Source organism: Palaemon carinicauda, chromosome 38 (assembly GCF_036898095.1).
Source record: "Palaemon carinicauda isolate YSFRI2023 chromosome 38, ASM3689809v2, whole genome shotgun sequence".
In the NCBI taxonomy this organism is placed as follows: domain Eukaryota; kingdom Metazoa; phylum Arthropoda; class Malacostraca; order Decapoda; family Palaemonidae; genus Palaemon; species Palaemon carinicauda.
In genome coordinates this window covers 62,070,541-62,093,040 of record NC_090762.1, presented here as the reverse complement: position 1 = coordinate 62,093,040, position 22,500 = coordinate 62,070,541, and the positions used below count along the sequence as shown (strand labels likewise).

At 33.4% G+C, this 22,500-nt stretch overlaps 1 protein-coding gene across 6 annotated transcripts in view; it reads right to left on the bottom strand.

The window, feature by feature from the left end:
* Window positions 1-22,500, bottom strand: part of Orct (Organic cation transporter) — a 105,458-nt gene that overhangs the window by 71,419 nt on the left and 11,539 nt on the right. For 2 of the 6 annotated variants that reach the window (XM_068362287.1, XM_068362286.1), the window contains exons 2-3: window positions 5,926-5,940; window positions 5,041-5,406 (exon numbers count right to left, since the gene is read on the bottom strand). In XM_068362287.1, coding sequence (XP_068218388.1) covers window positions 5,041-5,177 — 137 coding nt within the window. In that variant the 5' untranslated portion in view covers window positions 5,178-5,406; window positions 5,926-5,940. Of the gene's footprint in view, window positions 1-5,040; window positions 5,407-5,879; window positions 5,900-5,925; window positions 5,941-6,784; window positions 6,901-22,500 lie in introns of those variants that run through there. The other 4 variants (XM_068362284.1, XM_068362289.1, XM_068362285.1 and 1 more) reach the window with 3 other exon arrangements.

The following is a 22,500-nucleotide window of genomic DNA, read 5'->3' as shown; positions in this document are numbered from 1 at the left end:
TAATAATAATAGTCCAATAGTAATTCACAATTAATGAATACTTATCTAAGCAAAATATACTTACATCCCTAATAATATATACCGAAATGAAATATTTAATGCCACAATCGAATAATCTAATGATTCCCTTACCAGGTCATAAGACCAAACTATCACAAGTCATATGAAACTCGAAATACCTGTGGAAAACCATTGAGAGGGTGAAAACTGAGAGTTTATATAAGGTAGGCTCTCTCTATATAGTAAATTAATACTCTTAGGAAACACATGTTAGTATGCATTAAACTGGGATTTGGTCCTAAGCTATTCAGCGGTGAAAGGGGTTAATGGCCACAGTGATAGGTTATATTACCCAAATGCCATTAATCACCGGCCTCGTTAAATTGTAAAAAGCTTATTTCACTTTTAAAAACATATTAAACTAGTTTTTTCATGGTAATTTAGACTAAATATTTACGATCACTCCCATTCTATCTACGAGGAAGAAATACTATCAGAAACTTTATACATATTTAGACTTGAAGTAAACCCATCTTGACATGATAATTGAATTGTGAGTTTGCAACACGTGGTTATTTATGATGAATACATCATACATAACCACGTGTTGCAAACTCACTTATCAGCTATCATATTGGAGATGGGTTTATTTCAAGTCTAAGAACAGATTCCTGAATTCGACAGGAATATGTACGGTGATTTGCCGAAAACTTAAATCTCTCTTGATAGCTCAGTTGGTAGAGTCCTCCCAGGCATGGTTTGGGCTGAGAGACAGGGCTTCGAACCTCTGCCCAGTCAGAAGCTTTTATCATGAATTAATTCAAATGGACATATATTCCTAAGGTAGAATTCAATATTAAATGCCCGAGTGGTTGATATTTACATTGATTAAAATCACGAGTGTTAGTGATATATATATATATATATATATATATATATATATATATATATATATATATATATATATGTATATATATATATATATATATATCATCATTATCATCATCTCCTCCTACGCCTATTTCGCCAGTCGTCTCTATTTTTAGCTTTTAATTAAATACTTCTCCATTCATCATCTCCTACTTCGTGCTTTATAGTCCTCGGCCATGTAGGCCTAGGTATTCCAACTTTTCTAGTGCCTTGTTGAGCCAAGCTGAATGTTTGGTGACCTAATCTCTCTTGGGGAGTGCAAAGAGCATGTATAAACCATCTCCATCTACCCCTCATCATGATCTCATCCACATATGGTACTCGAGTAATCTCTGTTATAGTTTCAGTTCTTATCCTGTCCTGCAAACCCCTAATATCCTTCTGAGGGCTTTGTTCTCAAATCTACTAAATCTATTGTCATACCATGACTCATGTCCATAGAGTAACACCGATCTCACTAAACTGATATATAGTTTGATTTTTATATGTAATTTCGGGCGATTTGATTTCCAAATTCAATTAAGCTAGCCATTTTTTTATTTGCTTTTTTCAATCTTTCACTAAACTCTATAATTCTAAAGACCCTGTATTAGAGATCATAGTTCCTAAATACTTAAATGATTCTACATCATTAACCCTTTCTCCTTCCAATTATATTTCGTATTCTATTGCATATTCCGTTCTCATCATCTCTGCCTTTCTTCTATTTATCCTGAGTCCAATCTCGTGTGATATTTCAAGCATTCTTGTAAGCAACCATTGCAAATCCTGTGGTGTTCTGCTAACAAGGAAAGCATCATCAGCATACTCTAGGTCAGCCAATTTCCTATTACCAATCCAGTCCAATCCTACTCCACCATCTCCAGCTGTTTTACACATTCCAAAATCCATGAGGAGAATAAACAACATAAGTGACAACACATTGTACTCTACTGTTAACTGAAAATGCATTTGATAAGACTCCATTAACATTAACTTTGCACTTGCTATGCTCATGAACAGACTTAATTAAATTCGTATATTTATGAGGAATTCCATAATGACGCAGGACTCTCCTCAAAATTGGCCGGTGCTACACTATCAAAGGCCTTTTCATAGTCCACAAATGCCATCAAAAGTGGATTTCTATATTCTACGCATTGCTGTACAACGTCTCAAAATGAAAATTTGGTCAGTGCAACTTCTACCTTTCCGAAATCCTGCTTGTTCATCTCTCAGCTTTTCATCAGTCTTTCTCTCCAGTCTCTTTAGAATAAGCATACTATATATATATATATATATATATATATATATATATATATATATATATATATATATATATATTGAGCATGTTACTTTACGTTACAATTAATCCAGATCTTTGCATTATCAATGTCTCACTAAGTATATACAATTAATTCAAAATTCTAGGTATGATGCTTACTTGCAAAATTCCTTTTGAGAAACCCATTCTGTCTTTTCTCTTCAAATGCATAAAAACTGGCATATTAAGAAAGACTTTCAGAGTAAATATATTCATTCGTTCATTCTATCATATTTCGAATATTTTTCTCCTTTCTGGTCTTCAGCTGCTGACTCTCATATTAATTTGTTGGATGAAACCTGTCGTTCTGTTGAATTCCTTATCCTTGATCTAGATATTAATGTCTGGCAACGTAATCTAGACCGCTCTTTGTGAATGATGAACAAGATTTTTTTTTTTTCATAATTCTGTCCTTCCTTTTCATTCAGGATCTTCCTTGACTGTCATCATGTACGTAGTATTAGTTATGTAGTTTATTCGAACGGTCTTACCTTCTCCATCATAAGGCTCAATATCAATATATATATATATATATATATATATATATATATATATATATATATATATATATGTATATATATATATATATATATATATATATATATACACACATGGCGAATAGACAATGTCTTAGTGGCGTCCAATAACACTGAATTTTGTTACTATATTTACTACCTGTTAGAGGAATAAGGGTTAATGACTTCAGACTGTATTTAATGTAGGATAATTTTACTAATTTGTAGATGAATTTGTACGCTGATAGGGAGTGAAAAATTTAATCAGAGTAGATCATATGAATATTTATGAATTTTATTTTATTACTTTTAAACTTAGAAATGAAGCTCAAAATAAGTTTGAAAGGTAAATATAAACATGAATATCAATACACACGAAAGTACAAAAATGAAAAGGTCAAATTAAACAAGTTCGAAAGATTACAATGTTAATGTTGGTAGTTGCAAACCTCCACGTAATGAGATTTATGCGAGCAACTTTTACACTGGAGGATAATATGGGGGACAAACTGCAAGCAGCATAAATCTACATTTCAATAATTACTTCTTTCCTCTTCTTACCAGTTTTTGCTATTTTCTTTCCATTCCGTTGTTTTTTGTACTGACTATTGTAGTGGTCTGATTCCCTGTAAGAGGCGAATCTGTCTGTGACTTGTTTGTGGGCTTACTCATACACCGAATAGTCTGGCCTATTCTTTACATGTTCTCTGTTCTCATACACCTGGCATCACAAAGACAATCGAAAAATTCTTCTTCGTGCAGGGGGGGTTAACTGCTGCACTGTAATTATTCAGTGGCTACTTTCCACTTGGTAATGATAGGAGAGACTCTTTAGCTATGGTAAGCAGCTATTTTAGGAGGACACTCCTAAATCAAACTCAAATCTTGGGAGGTCGTGTCATCACTGTATCATGGTCTTCAGGTGCATACACATTGTGCTGATGTTTCGTGTTAACACGCCATAGGACGTGTTAACACGTGTTAGCAAAAAATCTGGAACAGGCGTTCTCATAAAGCAGTTCACACTGGTCTGATATGTCGCGTAACACGTCAGCTGGCGTGTTACGCGACATAACATGCATCAACACACATCAGATCAAATTCAAAACTCCCAGATATTCGTCAGAAGGAAATCTGCGTCAGATAGGTGTAGGCGCATATTATTGTATAGTGTTTTGATATTCAATAGTGTTTCGGAGTTATTCTGTAGTGTTTCGATAGTATTCTATAGTGTTTCGATATTCTATGTTTTGAAATTATTCTATAGTGTTTCTATATTATTCTATGTTTTGAAATTATCCTATAGGGTTTCGATATTATTCAACAGGTACTATTCTATGGTGATAAATTTTCATTCACTTTCAATTTTTACAACCCAAAATTGGAGGATAATAAAGAAAGAACGTGCTCACTCCACAAAAAAATCAAATCTTTCTGACGTAACACGCATCAGATAAATAAAAACATCGTTGTGTTAATATGATGCAATCTGTTGCTGTGTGTTGACGCGTCATATGGCGTGTTAACACGAAACATCAGTGCAGTGTGTATGCACCTTTCCACTATCATGAGTTAAGAGTTCTATTGCTTGAGGGTACATCTAGGCACACTTTCATGTTTTCATATATACTTTCCCCACTGGGCTGTTTTTCCTATTGGAGCCCTTGGGCTTATAACATCCTGCTTTTCCAATTAGGTTTGTAGCTTAGCTAGTAATTATATGAAACACCCTTTAGCTTACTTTTGTTTTTCGTTTTCTCCTACGGACCTGGGCTAGATATAGGCATGGGGTATCACGTCCTTAGTGCATATGAATATTTTTAATAACAATTTAGAGAGGTATAATTTGGAATATATTGACATTTTTAATTAATCTAAGTACCCCATTGCTTAGTTTTTAGCTCAAATCTCTTCATTCCAATTCAATCCCATGCGACTTGGATGGGACCTGTGTAAGAGTAAAGAGGTGTCACTGACCTGTTAAGGTGAATAGGGACCTAGACATAACCTGAGAATGAGTAAATATAGCGTTCCCCATGACTCATCAATGACCTGTGCCGAAAATGAACTTTTAAACCAATCCCCATGACTTGTTAAGACAAAGAATAATAATAATAAAAAATAAAGTTTTATAAATTGAACATGTCTGTCACTGACCTATGATCGACTCGGGCCCCTAGGACTCATTAATGACCTGTGCCGAAAATGAACTTATAAACCAATCCCCACGACTTGTGAAAGACTATGAAAGAATAATAAAAAACTTTAAAACTAAACAAGACTGTTACTGACCTGTGATCGACTCGGGCCCCTAGGAAGACCCAGGCGAGTTTTTGCATCGAGACGATGATCGTTGGGAGAGAGAGCAATAGAAACATGCTCTTCTGATACCTCCCGAATTCGCCGATTTTCTCTAAGAATGCCTCCATCTTCTGCTGTATATTTAACTTCTTTTTTTCTATGCAATTAATCAACTATATTCTTATTCAACACTTTTGTATCCTTTTTCCCTCAGCCACTCCCTTATACACGGCACAAGATGCTTGGCTGTAATAACTTGGCATGAATTATGCCGATATTTGTTTCTCTGTTTGGTTCACAAACTCAAGTTATCACTGAACCTTCCTCATGGTTTCATATAGTTACATAGTTCACTTCCTGAAAACAATTAGATAATTATATATATATATATATATATATATATATATATATATATATATATATATATATATATATAATGTATATACATATATGTTTATATATATATATATATTTATATATATATATGTGTGTGTGCGTATGTATCAATGAACGTGTCGTTGAACTTGTCTGTATGTGTAGTTTGTATGCGGTAGTGATTATTGTGTTGTATTTCCCTGCATATATATATATATATATATATATATATATATATATATATATATATATGTATATGGATCTATATATATATATATATATATATATATATATATATATGTGTGTGTGTGTGTGTGTGTGTGTGTGTGTGTGTGTGTGTGTGTGTGTGTATTTTCACGCCTCTTATTTCAAAAGATGCAACACCATTATCTTGGGTAAGCAGAAATCTGTGCTTATGACACTGTCGGCTAGTTCTTTCCAAAGTTATGAAATACCACAGGGCCAAGGAAGATAGATAACAGCCGTCGGCCTAGGACGTACTTCCATGTCGAGAGCCTGAAGAAGAGATAGAGAGAGAAATCATTAGTATCTTTCATTATCAACAATGACATAATTCAAGTGCTCCTTTGTTTTTTCACTTCAAGAAAACGTCAGAAAAAAAGGTGTCATACTGATAAACGTTATCTATCGTGAGCTGTCCGGTACAGTCACTCGTTATCAAATGGCGTAATTAATAAAGCTAGGAATGTGAATATCTCGAGTAACGGATATTGAAAGCTTATTGAGATTTATCTAAGAATTTTTCTTACAACTGAAAGATAACTACATCTAAGTCATATTTCTCACATTAATGTGGTGCAGATTTACCCAACCCTGGTTAGTGACTGCTAAGATTTACAGTAGATCTCGTTCCCTCTTTCATTCTTCCCTAAGTTATCTATTCGTCTTTTAATATATATTTAGTTGTTGGTTGTGATATAGGCCCTATTTATTGTCTTGCTGTGTATTCCTGTTTCTTTCTACGTTTGCTTTTCATTGTGTTAAAAATGAGGCTTCTTTAAAACTTGAAACAGGATTGAAAATGTGCATGTAAGTGCTTGATAAGTGACAGTCAAATGTCCTTATTAATCACATTTTAGCACACACAGAGAGAGAGAGAGAGAGAGAGAGAGAGAGAGAGAGAGAGAGAGAGAGAGAGAGAGAGAGAGAGAGAGAGAGGGTAAAAAATATTTAGATGTACAGTTTTATAACTTACCAACATAAACTTATTTCTGATAAATGAAATTAAAGTATCATCTTTGAAGAAGATATTGTTAGAAAATATTGTTCCGATGATAACAATAACTTTTAAAGTAATTACAAAAGCGGAAGATTGTCAATGGAAATCATTATTACTCACGGATTATTTTCCAAACTCCTATCGCCCACGTAACTATGATTTCACCAGGGCATGAAAAGGTCAGTTGGAAAGCCCACAAAGTACTGCGAGTCAGGAGGATGTGCCAGTAGTCACTGTACTTCGCTAAGTCGTAAGAAATGCATCATGATGTCAGCACCAGTGCAAGCTACAAGCACAGCCAAAGCCTTCAAGGCACGCTGCTTGTTGCTTAAAATACCCGGCTTCATCTCTTTGTGCTTTTCCTCTTGTAACCACCATGATCATTTAATAACTGGGACAAGCACGTTTAGCAGAATGACTGACTTTGTTATTGATTGACTGATTCATTAATGAACGACTGATTCATTGACTGGGTAAATACAGACTATTTAATTAACGAATGAAAGCTGACTGACTGACTGACTGATTCAGTGACTTGTTGACTTTTTGATTTTGTATTATAAATCGATGCAGTTATTAGGCCACCTTGGGGTTTGATGTCGAAAAAAAATATTTTAAAAATAACAGTAGAAAAATACAATGTAAGGTTACACATTTATATAGCTCATGCATATATATATATATATATATATATATATATATATATATATATATATATATATATATATGTATGTATGTATATATATATATTATATACATATATATATTATATATACATAATATATATATATATATATATATATATATATATATATATATATGTGTGTGTGTGTGTGTGTGTGTGTGTGTGTGTGTTTATAGTACAAATAAAATCAATATTTAATACAAACTGTAATAAAAATAAGACATTGTATTTTGTAGAGTACTGTATTTCACGAGGCCCATCTTTAACAAAATTTTTAAATAAGACATTGTATTTTGTAGAGTACTGTATTTCACGAGGCCCATCTTCAACAAAATTTATAAATATCACTTAACACATATGCTCTAGATACACAAGACCACCTTTATTTAACAAGTAATAAGGCTATCTTTCTATTTTGTTTGTTTGACCCTAGTGAACTGAATCCATCATCGTGTTACTTCCTTAATGCCTGAATGAGTAACTACGTTATTGTTGAACGCCTATGAGATAAATGCTACTACGATCGCCTGTGAGGACAAGCGATCGCTTTCCAATGATAGGCAACCAGATAATAAAAAATCATTGGTTCAGTTATTTATTTTTATATTTCTGAGATGTTGAAATACTTGTAGAATGTTTACATACACAATAGTTTCCTTGCAGTTTATGCCAAAATTACTTGGACGCTTGGTTTCAAGTGTTTTAGTTCTTTCAAATTGTCAATTATATATATATATATATATATATATATATATATATATATATATATATATATATATATATATATATATATATATATATATATGAGCCCTGCATGGCTGAGAACTATGAAACGTGAAGAGATGATGAATGGAGAAGTATTGATTAAAAGCTCAAGATAGAGACGACTGGCGAAATCTAACCAAGATTTTAGTCTTGATAAAAGACAGCCATCCGGGAAAAAACAGGTAATGAATAAAAATAAGGAAAAGGACCAATTATGTTGAAGGCATAAGGAAATAAAGCGAAAGGGATAAGAAACGCGTAAAAGATGGATGAAAAGTCCTCGTCCCAAGAAGGACCAATTTAAGAAATTGCGAGTAATGCTGGGGAAGACCACTAGTTTATAAACATGAACAATGAGCCCAAATGAGACGTAATACAGTAGTCATCGAGGAAGTGCGACTTACTGCCTCTTAAAAGACACGTCCTTAAACATAAGGGTCATAATTTCTCCTTTTCTTATCCGTTGCTAAAGAATTCGCATTTTTATTTCGGGGTTGAATAACTAGCATTATTAGACTCCGGAAATAGATTGATGCCGTTTCTTCATACTAAACCAGTCTATTAATTTGAGCAAACTAAAAAAAAGAATGCAATGTAATATTGAACATTTAAAAAAATTAAATACTTGTAATTTTGGGAGAAAAGTAATTGATTCAATATTTCGCGTATCGATAAGTATGACGCCAGTTTATCTGACGACACTAATATGCTTATCTTACCTCCCTGGGTGAGCGTTCGAAGTCCTGCTTCTTAACATTACGTAATTAAAGAGTAAAACGTTTCAAGTTTTTGCCATCTTAATTAGAGGATAGAAAGTGGGTTTGTTTCTATTCGACATTGATAAGGAATGTAAGGTAAGTCTCGAATTTAGAAGGCAACGTCCTAAATTCAAAACTCGAGAAACTATTTTTTTACGCAAATCAAACTGATGAATCATTGGTCACCACTCCCTTCTCGTAGTTATATTACAGAAATTGGAGTTCCAATCGAAGTCATGCACGCACTGGCATCAGCCTGTTTAGTTCGACGCATTGCGTGCAAAGAGTTCAGCAACCGGAGAACGTTAGCTTGTCTGGAAGTCTTACTAACTAGCGATTCCAACAATCTGCATGCCAGCCACAGACACTAAAGCTTTGTTGCTGGTTTGCACCAGTTCTGGCTTTTACCCATAAGCAAGCCCAAATGGAATTGTACAGTTAGATTCAATAGTCCGCCGACACTCGGTGGAAATCTGGAAAACATTCGTCAGATGTCTCTAGCGTCTCCATGATAAAACAGATAAAGGGTTGCTCTTCTTACTTCTTCTAGGAAATGGGTGGAGCCTTTCCCAACATCAGCGAATGCAAAAGGTTCAAATCGAGTTGCCATATTTCATTCCATTATTATTTGACTTCTCAACTACTCACTACAAATACAGAATATACATAATGTATATATATATATATATATATATATATATATATATATATATATATATATATATATATATATATATCATGAATCCGCAAAAGCATGTCATAGTTAAGTAATTCCTTCCATTAACAGCTACATTCGTTAATTTCAATATTAAAGATGTCTGGTTTCAGTTCCAGTTTCATCAGCATAGATGCTCACCGGAGAGAGAGAGAAAGAGAGAGAGAGGTCTCTCCAGTAAACAGCTTAAACTCACGGTTCAGGGCTGGGATCGATCTGCTGCCATGCGAATGCTAGGCGAACACTTTACCACTGTACTAGCCAGGAGGCTAGTCTTATTCAAACCCCTGATGGAAGAAAAGATAGTTTCATTTATGGGTCGATACTGTAAAATATTCATAAAAACACCATAGATGAGTTCTACCGGGGAGAGAGAGAGAGAGAGAGAGAGAGAGAGAGAGAGATCAGATTGCTTGATTTTACTGTTGTTATTATAGTAATCGACCATAATATAAATTCATTTTTAGAGATACATGTATATCAAAGTTTTGTTTTGCATGATTATGCAATCTTTCCTGTAAAATTTATTGTATGCTTCCTAACTCTCATATGTATTTTTCAAATGCTGGATTGTGTATTAAAGACTTTTGTCCGCCTTCAGATATTCATAGACCGCCACATTTTGTAATACGTAAAGATACTTTATTGTAAAATACTCCCCAACATGCAGATTCAGGGGAAAGTGCCATCTCAGTCTTTAGACCCTAAGCCACTTGCCCATTATTCATCTACTAGTGTACGAAACCCTTCAAAAATGACGGCTGAATATTCAGATATGCAAACACTCGCACACAGATTCAACCCTTCTCATCTCCTCCCCTTTCCTAACTACAACTCCACTAATCAGGGAATGACTACTCCCCCTACCATTTTTCCTTCTGTGGCTATTATATATATATATATATATATATATATATATATATATATATATATATATATATATATATATATATATATATATATATATATAGCCACAGAAGGAAAAACGAAAAGACTGGAATGGAGTTAGTACTTTCGTCCATTAGGGACATCAACAGACTCAACAATTTTTCCTTCCGTGGCTATAATACATTTTATATTCATCACGTGTCAGCTTTCGTGATTTATACACACACACACACACACACACACACACACACACACATATATATATATATATATATATATATATATAACCAGACACCTGCTCTTTATTACTGTATATAGGGGAGATTGTCTTATTTTCCCTTTTCAGTGAGCTTTACCGTCTCATCCCCTGTGTACGTGGCCAAGAACAGTTAGTATGGACACATGAACTACAATTTAACCATATACAATTTGTGCCACCTCTCACAGGTGTGTTTACCTATTATAGCATACTGATTTTGTGGCTTTACTTTCTATTCAATGAAGGTTTGATATGACATTTCATTTGGTGCAGGTGTTGTTAACCCATATTCAAAATGTACATAAGTGGTTTCTGTACTTCAAGATCTCTTCGAATTTCTAGTCTTATTATGGTGTCACAGAGGTGTGTTTTTCTATTTCTTAAAACGTGGACTAATTTTTGTTTATATATTTTGTTGTTTGAGTTCATCTTCCACTAGAATTTCAAGTAGCAACTTGAAGCCTGCTGGCACCATTCGTTATGAAAGAACATTTTGTGTGAAGAATAAAACGTACTACAGTACACTCATGCTCTCGAATCTCAGCCATTGACAGTTTATGCTACTGTTTTTATGATGCGATAAGCTTCTTCACTACTAACTTTTCTTCTTGACTGTTACCATTTGTTATTGATGATATATTCTGTCATATTTCGAAAACAAACAATATTGGAACGCCCATTGACTTCTGCAAACGCCACAAACCTTATAATTAATCTCTACTTCAGAAGTTCCCAACCCTTATGATCTTCTCTATCCCTTGGGCATTTTTAAAGATTCGTGTGTATCCCTAAAACTGAGGACGGAAAAGGAGAAACCATGAAACTGGTAGATATAATTTTATTATTCAATCTCAAAGCAGATTGGATCATGTAATAGATAGTCTCTCAGATCCAATGTACCCCCCGAATAGTAAAAATGTACCACCGGGGATACCTGTACCCCAGGTTGGGAACCCCCTCGTCTAGCTTTTGTTTCAACTCTTTTTCTTCATATCCTGAATTTATCCCCATCGGCCCGTTTCTCATTTTATCATGAATTTCTTGTAGACTATACTACAGTTTTCCGTCTGATTCGCCATGTAACTAAATACAGAGAACCTCGAACCCTTCTTGCATACTTTCAACTTTTGGGTGGCCTCTTCTACTTGGTGGGGCATCTGGAGATGACCAGAAAAACATTATTTGTGGTATATTGCCTAGTCAGCCACTAAATCATTACTTGTCGCAATCCCTGTTTACTGTAGACTTCTTTGCTCCCATTGTCATGCCCTTGGTTACACTTGTAAATAAAAAAAAAAATTTGTCGAAATCCAATAAGTGTCACTTTACTAACAAGTACTTCATCAGAATGCTTTTTCCAAGAAAATGGCTCCATGCTTGATCAAGATCTCTTTTTAGGAGCAATTGAGGATGACTCTTCATCATCATGGAAGGCGAATTTTCGTTTCATATCAGTAAAATTGCAACGACTATCTTTATGAACCGGCACCTTTCCATTTTGTTCTATGCACTTAGAAATATAAGACTCCAAGTCTTGGCATTCACAAAGTTTGCAATAATACAGCAAAGTATGTAGCCTTGTCTGTTTGCCATCCAATGTGCAGATGTTGTGGTCACTGCACGTTGGGTGACAAGAGGACATTTCATAGTATGGGATAATGGCACTGTCAACAAATAACGATGGAATCCAATCTCGAACTTTCCCTATTAAGTGACATACACTCACACAAAGCTCAGCCATCACTCAAAACAAAGGTGTCAAGATTGATCCCTATATTTCCTAGTCCTTTTGTACCCAACACAATTGTAAAGCTTTTGAGGCATATCACACTTTTCAGCATCGGAGTCTTCTTCAGCCATAACTAAAAAGTAAAAAACTCATGATGTGAATTAAGTTTACTTTCAGCTAAAAAAGTATTCAAGTAAAATTATCATAACATTTTAGCAAGTAAAAGTGTATTCTGCAATAAAATCTTCTAAAAAGTATTCTGGAATCAAAAAATTTCAAGTGCAAATAAAGAATTCCAACCTTCAACCCCGATACGACCAGTTTAGTTCTACTTTTTATTTTGTTATAATCTAGCACTGTTACCTGAAATACCAAAATAGCTGTAAGAAAACAGGAAAAGAAAAGAATACAAGAATTGTGTGTATAGCATGAAATTCGACTAATTCCTATATATATATATATATATATATATATATATATATATATATATATATACTGTATATATATATATATATATATTATATATATATATATATATATATATATATACTGTATATATATATATACTGTGTATATATATATATATATATATATATATATATATATATATATATATATATATACACAGTATATAAATTTCAGAGGAAGTAGCTGGTGACGTCATTAGTAATTCATAATACAGTATCAGTTTTCATTAATTCTTAGTGATGTATGCATAGTTATTAAATAAGAACGAAAGGAAATAAAGACTTTTGGTCATTTTCCTATTATAGATAATCTTAAAATTGTACAAAAGGTTACTAAACTGTGATGTATGGATCGGAGTTGTAGTGAATGAAAGTGACAGAAAGACATAAATTGAATGGGTTCGAGATGAAGTTTCTGAGGAGTATGGCTGGTATATCTCGATTAGATAGGGTTAGGAACGAGGTAGTGAGGGTGAGAACAGTTGTATATGAATGTGTTAAGATGGTTTGGCCATGTAGAGAAAATGAAAAATGACTGTCTGCTGGAGAAGTTGGTGAATGCAAGAGTTGATTGGAGAAGTACAAGAGGAAGGCCAAGGTTTGTGTGAATGGATGGAGCGAAGAAAGCTCTAGGTACTGGGAGGATAGATGGAAGAAAGGCAAAATAGCTTGCTAGAAATAGGAATGAATGGCGAGTGATTGTGACAGTTCCAGTAGGCCCTGCTGCTTCCTTCGGTCTCTTTCGTGACTGCTGTGGTAACAGCAGTAGGGGATTCAGTATATGAATCTATATTTGTGGATGATCACGGTGAAGGGTGAGCTGAGGCATCCTAGAAGTACCAAAGTGCTGAATCCCTCGTCAGGCTGGGAGGAGCTTAGAGTAGAAAAGTCCCCCTTTTTTATGTCGACTAACCCCCAAAATTGGGGAAAGTGCCTTGGTAGATAGATAGATCTGACAAGCTGCAACCATAGTTGGAAAAACATTATGCTACCGGCCCAAGGGCTACAAATGGAAAAGCAGGCCAGTGTGGTAAAATAAATTGATAAGCTAAGCACAAGAAAATAGCCAGACATGGAAGGTAAACGAAATATGAAAATGTGATACACAAGCTAAATTATAATTCCAGATTTACGGTTTATCAACCTGCTTGAAAAAAAAAAAAGATAGTATTTGTACCAAGATTAAATTGAAGTTCTGCAGATTCAACTTCATGCCTACGAATATCATTCCACAATTTGGTGAAGAGAAAAACTAAAAAAGACCTAACAAATGAAAATGTTTTTCCTTCTTTTTCTTGGGGTACGTGGCTGATAATAAATTTCCATTCCCCCACCCCCCTCTTGGTTTCATGACATAAGATAGTTTGAGGGTCGTGTCCATCCAGTGGTGTCTGAACTAATTGCAATGAATTCTTGAGTTCTCACGTTCGTGGAACAGAAAAACGTTGTTGTTTTGAAAGTTCACTTGGCAGATATTTTGATAGTGGTTCATTGTTCGCTTCCAAATTTGAGACAATATTATACCCTTTTGTCATTTAAATGTTTATATTTACCCTATTCTCCCCAAAACAAAATGACATTTTTTTTCTATTATGTTCTTTTGCAAATCAGTATTTTTTCTCACTTTACTCCCTTTCTTAACTTATACCTTTTTTTCTTAATTTTTTAAGCTTCCTTTGAAAAGTCTTCTATTTGCTGATCTCCTTGTCTGAATATGACTTTTTACCAGTCACCTTTTAAACGTTAATCTTTGTATCTTACACATCTTTTAAATATTGAAGCTTTTGACCACTTTTAAATCAGTGCTATTTTTACAATTGTCCTCGAATATCCGTAATTTTCCTTCTTTAAAACAAAAAAGTATTTTTTTTTAACTTAGGCGTTTTACTTATGTCCTCTTTTTCATCACTGGAACTATTTAATATTAACCTTTTATCAAGAATGTCTCTTTGTCATTGTGTTTATTTAAAAAACGCATTATTAGACCAGTTTTATATACTGTTCTTATTGTTTAACAATAAAGTTGGTAATTTTAACACCATCCTCTTTCAAATATTGGTGTTATACTCTCCTCTTTTGAAAATTGTTTCTTTTACTTTAAACAATTCATATAATCTACACATTAAAAAAAAACTGAACCGGAGAATCAGTTGCCCTACGAAGTTTTGACAGATAAAAATGTCCAAGGGGCGAAGAAAAGGGAAGAAAGTACACCAATAGAAGAGAAATATATAACAATAAATATAAATATCAACGCTAAAACACAAACATTGTAAATTATTTGACGTCTCTTGTTCCTTCTAAATAATATTTTTTTTTCATCTGATATTTCTCGATTTCTTTGTAATTCATATTCTATGGGTGCTTGTTCAGCATAAAAATGGGCATTTCGGATCGTTTATTTTGAATATTGTATGTGCGTATTGGTGCTACTAGTATTACTATTGTTACTTTTTAAAATAGTAGTACAAACTTGTTCACTGTGATGAAGAAATTCAATCAACAAAGGTGACATTTAAAAGTTATATAACTTTCAGTTGTATGCCCTATCATTTCAAGTGCAAATTTGAGATTAAAAATTATAAAGTGTATTAAAATATACACACAAATTAATAACTTAACTTATTTTGTTATGAATAGTTTACATAACTATCAGAATGCCATGAATACCTGATTGAAGAAAGTAAAGATGATAGAATAACATACCTAGAATATAGTGTTAGAATATACGCACACTAATCAGTAGTTTTTTCTGCTTATAAAGGGACGTACATAACTATCAAAGCTGAAATCACCATGTTATGAATCAGTGGCTCACTGGAAATCATCTTCATTCGAAAGGAATCAACAATACAAATTCCCGATCAAATTCAATGAAGTGGCAACTTTCTTCATACCTGTAAATAGTCTCTCGCTGCTCGTGCAGATTAGGTCCAACTTACTATTATTATTACTATTATTATTTCCAGCTAAGCTACAACCCTAGTTGGAAAAGTAGGATGCTATAAGCCCAGAGGCTCCAACAGGGAAAATAGCCCAGTGAGGAAAGGAAAAAAGGAAAATAGCATATTTTAAGAAGAGTAACAACATTAGAATAAATATCTCCTATATAAACTATAAAAACTTTAACAAAACAAGAGGAAGAGAAATAAGATAGAATAGTGTGCTCGAGTGTACCCTCAAGCTAAAGAACTCTAAACCCAAGACAGTGGAAGACCATGGTACAAAGGCTATGGCACTACCCAAGACGAGAGAACAATGGTTTAATTTTGGAGTGTCCTTCTCCTACAAGAGCTGCTTACCGTAGCTAAAAAGTCTCTCTTCTACCCTTACCAAGAGGAGAGTGGCCACTGGACAATTAGTGCAGTAACCCCTTTAGTGAAGAAGAATTTTTTGGTAATGGGATATAAGCATTGATTGCCGGCTTCATAAGGATACTATAGATTCATCGCACACTGAAGTGCACTAATTGCACAAGATGAATGATTAGAAATAGTGGCTTCCAAGGGTAAAGTGTTTTTATCAATAATTCCTGCTTAAACGTGGCAACAAGGACTGGGACAATACTTTATCGATTGATCGCTATTGTTAGAAATTTAGGGACAAGGTTACACAATTCCTTTCCATTTTTCAATAACTGGGATTCAGTCACATGCCTAGACTCTTGTGGGCTTTGCTCTGAAATAAATTCGGTAAATAGAAAAAGATCACGCTGAAGAATTAGGACAACTAATTGAGAAGAGATCAAAGTATAACTGCATACTAAGTTTATAAACAAGTATCGAAGATGACATCTTACAAAAGAAAGAGGTCATTCCCCCCCACTCTCTCTCTCTCTCTCTCTCTCTCTCTCTCTCTCTCTCTCTCTCTCTCTCTCTCTCTCTCTCTCTCTCTCTCTCTCAGCTCTTAAGTTTTAAATATTATTTGAATCGAGCAACGTCATGACAATCAGTCTTATAAAAAAAGAACAGTTTCTGCTAACCATATATTATGTCTTGTGTTATACGAAGGAAACGAAGGAAGGCAAGCTCGTTATAGATTTAAGTCATAATCTGGTTTACTGCTACACTACCCTTGAAGTTGATGTGCCGCATAAAAAACAAGGTTATAAAACCCGAGATTAGCAGAGATAAATTCATATAAGTCTTGTTTAAACAGTCGGTAAAACGAATTTCAAGGCGAGACTAGATATCGTTTTAGAAAACTTTATTAATTCATTTTATCATAATTTTCTCGCCTATAATTGTCTTAAGGTGGGCTAGTGTTATGATTGGAAAAATGATACTTATAAATACATAAACTTATTCTTTTTAGTGTAGCAAAGATCGAAAGTGAACAATCCTCTTTACTTTAAAAGGAGAATGAAAACCATCCCAGTGTTATTGTGCCGGAATATGGCACATTTGGGATGAAACGCTGATACACATAATAGCCAGTTCATTGTTAAAAAAATACGATTGGATCCAAAAACAGGTTCATAAAATCTCTCCATTTTCTTCCTGCTTATGTTGTTCACTAACATTTTCTTCTTCGTGCAGCTGTCTCCTCCTTTTTTTTCGAACAACTCATGTTGGCTTATAATAAATGGTTTCATAAGAAAGAGCAAGAATTGTGTATTGAATCAAAGAAAACTACCAAATACCAAACGGAAACTTGCGACGCTGTTCTTAGAGGACACAGAATATAATGAATAACCTCAAAAAATTTATAGATATCGCAACTGATAGCAAAACAAAAAATGAAAATAAACTCTATGATCCCGCAATCGGACAATGGAAGTCGTATTTACAAATTTTTATGGTATTTTTACTATAATTCTGGCACAATTTTCCTCTTTGGAAGTTTAATGTGAAGGCTGGATGCGAATCAATTAAAAATGAAGCTGTATAGATGAACTTTAGTAAACGTTGATAGAAGAGTTGGTAGTGAAAAAGGTTAGAGTTAGTGAAATGATGAATCGGATAATTTGAGGCGGTTCGGTCATGTTGAACGAATGGATGAACTTATGATCCTGGAAAGCGCGTAACTAGGAATGAAATACCAAATGTGACAGCAAAACTTTTGAGCAACGAAAGTCAAAAGGTAGAGATAACGTATGGCCAAGATCAGGAGGAAATGGACATACTGTTAAAAAAACAACTTACATTTTAGGATAAAATATGGAACAGAAATGTTAAGGGACTTGAAAGAAGTTAAACCACGGATAATCATAATGAGACGGAATGAGAACCAAATATATTATACACATAATATATGTAAAATTTCCTAATAATTGACTATAAGTAAATGGATAGTTATAAGAGTAAACGACTTAATGTGACTAAGAGGAACGGCTAATTAGCATCTGGGTGATACTTGACAGCAGGACAAGGGGAAGCAATAGAATTTAGTTTGCTTTTACGCACTGTGTCATAGTGCTACGTTTGAATGATTGTAGAAATCTAATGATAGCTGTTCAATTGAATGAAAGAACACTGTACTAATTATTAGTAATGAAATATTAAAATCTTAAAATAGCCATATCAAATGTGTTAGTTGCTTTTTCCTTTGAGGTTAAGAATTTCTTTGAATTTTTTATGTTAAACTGATAAATACGGTAAAATGTTAGCAAACTTATCCTAAAGACTTACAGACAACTGGATGGTTACACCTTCTATGCTGGTCTGTGATATATACAATATATATATATATATATATATATATATATATATATGTGTGTGTGTGTGTGTGTGTATATATATATGTATATATATATATATATATATATATATATATATATATATTTATATATTTATATATTTATATCCACAAATCCACTTTGCCTAACTCCTGTGCCAAGCTCATGTCTTAAAGATTATACTGCCTGCCATTACTGTATATCATGACGCGGTCCAGGAAAAGTTAAATGAATTAAGCAATAAGATAATTTGGGTTCCTGTTTTCTGAACTCGAAATAAGGTCCTCTTATCTTTCATTTTTGTAGCCTCACAACTCCCGCCAAGCTACCTTTTCCCAAAGGTAAGTTTTGGACTGTCCGATTTGACTTCTGAACTTTGGGATTTTTCTTGCATCTATTTTCCCATACGTATATCATTCTCTCTAACGAAGGGCGAGATCTTTTCCTTCTGCTTGAAATAAGCACCAGTCATTTTTATTACCCCATTTGTCCCTGTTCTATGAACAGGGCTACATGTGGCACAAGGTTCAGTGTCCATTAGTATTTACTTTTAAGTGAATAACTTATATTGAATAAAAAAAAAAAACGATCCTCGCGTGAAATGATCTTTTATTGTGTAATGCAATCTGTAAACGCACGAACAATGCGAAGTCAATGCCCTCGTTCTATTTTTATTTTTTTCCTCGTTCTATTTTTTTTTTTTACTGAAATACTGTTCATGAGACAGATCTATTACGTTCATACATGAATTTTGTACCGATAAATAGACAAAATAAAGTTGTTCTCCGAGTCATGAATTTTGCAAAAATAATTATCGATTTTTAAAAAAATTATAAGGTGTTATTTATAACACTTGTTCTTCATAATCATGGAAACACAAATATATAGCAAGGTTCTAGAAGGTTATGCCTATACTCTTCCTAATATTATTCAACTACTGAGGTGAATTCAAGCTAAGATTCAATTAAATTATTATTTGTAGTCATCAAAAATAACATTACCACATGACGATTTACCAATGGCCCGTTTTGAGTCATGACGTGAAGCATGCATGATAGAGAATATGAGCATGATGGAGGGGGCATTAACCTCAAAGGAAACTATGAGCCTAACTCTTGAGGAATGAAAGGCTAAGAAAAACCGAAGCAAAAAGAAAATTCCAAAGCAGACTTAAAAGTACCGAAAGTTTATTTTAAAATGACACACAAATACATAATATATATATATATATATATATATATATATATATATATATATATATATATATGTATATATATACAGTATATATATGTATGTATATATATACACATACATACGTATACTATATATATATATATATGCATATACATATATATACATATATATATATATGTATATATATAAATATATATATATATATATATATATATATATATATATATATATATATATATATGCATACACACGCACACACATAAACAACAGGTGCAGTTTTCTGTTGTTGGAATTCTTAACTACATTCAAGCAGCGTTTTTTGTCCTAGATTGGGATCAGCACAAGTGTTCATACTGTGCAACCTCTCTTAGTGAGAGGTATTCAGAACATTAGAAAACCTAAATAAAAAGTCTGAACTATTTCCTGTTTCAGATTAGAGATGCTAACGAATAAATGGCATAAATAATTATTGGTAATGTGCTAAAATAGGCAATAATTTCTCTATCACTCAGTTTGTGTGTGTGTATTATATATATATATATATATATATATATATATATATATATATATATATATATATATATATATATACATATATATATATTTGTTAACTCACTCTCTCTCTCTCTCTCTCTCTCTCTCTCTCTCTCTCTCTCTCTCTCTCTCTCTCTCTCTCTCTCTCTCTCTCTTATAATAATGATAATAACAATAATTTTAAAAAACAATAATAATTATATGAAATTAAAACTATTTTAAAAATTATTATCATTAGTATCATCATTATTTCAGCCAAAAATAACGGTAAGGGGTTAACACACGCACATATAAATATATATATATATATATATATATATATATATATATATATATATATATACCATCATCATCATCATTTCCTCTTACGCCTATTGATGCAAAGGGCCTCGGTTAGATTTCGCGAGTCGTCTGTATCTTGAACTTTCAAGTCAATACTTCTCCATTCATCATCTTCTACTTTACGCTTCATAGTCCTCAGCCTTGTAGGCCTGGGTCTTCCAACTCTTCTAGTTCCTTGTGGAGCCCAGTTGAAAGTTTGGTGAACTAATCGTCCTTGGGGAATACGAAGAGCATGCCCAAACCATCTCCATCTACTCCTCACCATAATCTCATCCACATATGGCACTTGAGTAATCTCTCTTATAGTTTCATTTCTAATCCCGTCCTGCCATTTGACTCACAATATTCTTCTGAGGGGTTTGTTCACGAATCTATAAACTCTGTGGACATTGTTTGATTGTCATACTACGACTCATTTCCATTCACTAAACACAGATCTTACTAAACTGATATAAAGCCTAATTTTTGTATGTAATTTCAGGCTATTTGATTTCCAAATTTTACTTAACCTAAACCTAGCTTTTGTTTGATTTGATTTTTTCTTTCTTTCTAATGACCTTGTATTGGAGATCATAGTTCCAAAATACTTAAACGATTCTACATAATTACTCCTTTCTCCTTTCAATGATATTTCATCTTCTATTGCATATTCCGTTCTCATCATCTCGGCGTTTCTTCTATTTATCTTTAGCCCAACCTCTTGTGATATTTCATGCATTCTGGTAAGCAAGCTATGCAAGTCATGTGGCGTTTTGATAATGACAGCGATATCGGCATACTCTAGGTCCGCTAATTTCTTGTTACCAATCCAGTCCACTCCTTCTCCACCATTCCCAATTGTCCTATGCATTACAAAATCCATGGGGAGGAATAAACAACATAGGTGACAACGCATTCTCTTGGAGTACTCCACTGTTCACTGGAAATTCATTTGATAGATCTCCATTAACATTAACTTTGCACTTGCTATGCTCATGTACAGACTTAATCAAATTTACATATTCAAGACGAACTCCATAACAACGCGGAACTCCACAAAATCGGCCGGTGTCCATTATCAAGGGTTTTTTCATTGTCCACAAATGCCCTTAAAAGTAGATTTCTATATTATCTTTCCATATAAATATGTATATATATACTGTATATATATATATATATATATATATATATATATATATATATATATATACATACATTTATATATGTATATTTATGTGTATATATATACACATATATATTAATAGATAGATAGATAGATAGATAAAAAGATAGATTGATAAAGAGATAGACAGACAGATCATCGTCCAATGCTAGTCCACAAAGGCCTCAGACAGGATCTTCCACTCGCTTCTGTTTATGGCCTTTCTATGCCAGTCTGTACCTGCAAATCTTCTTAGCGTGTCAATCCATCATCTTTTCTTCCTTCCCTGCTTCGTCTGCAATCTCTAAGGACCCATTCTGTTATTCTATTCTCTGTCATTCTCATTATATGTCCTGTCCATGTCCATTTCTTTTTCTTACACGTTAGAATATCCTATAATTTAGTTTGCTCTCGTATCCATGTTGCTTTTTTTCTGTCTCTTAGTGTTACTTTGATCATTATTCTTTCCATAAGTCTTTGAGTTGTAACTATCTTATATTTTAAGGTGGCTTTAGTAAGGCTCCAAGCTTTTGATACATAATATATATATATATATATATATATATATATATATATATAATAGATAGATAGATAGATAGATAGATAAATAGCCAGACACGTTGTTTTTTATTATATAGGGAGACACAAAAGATCCGAAAATTACCGCCCAATAAGTTTACTC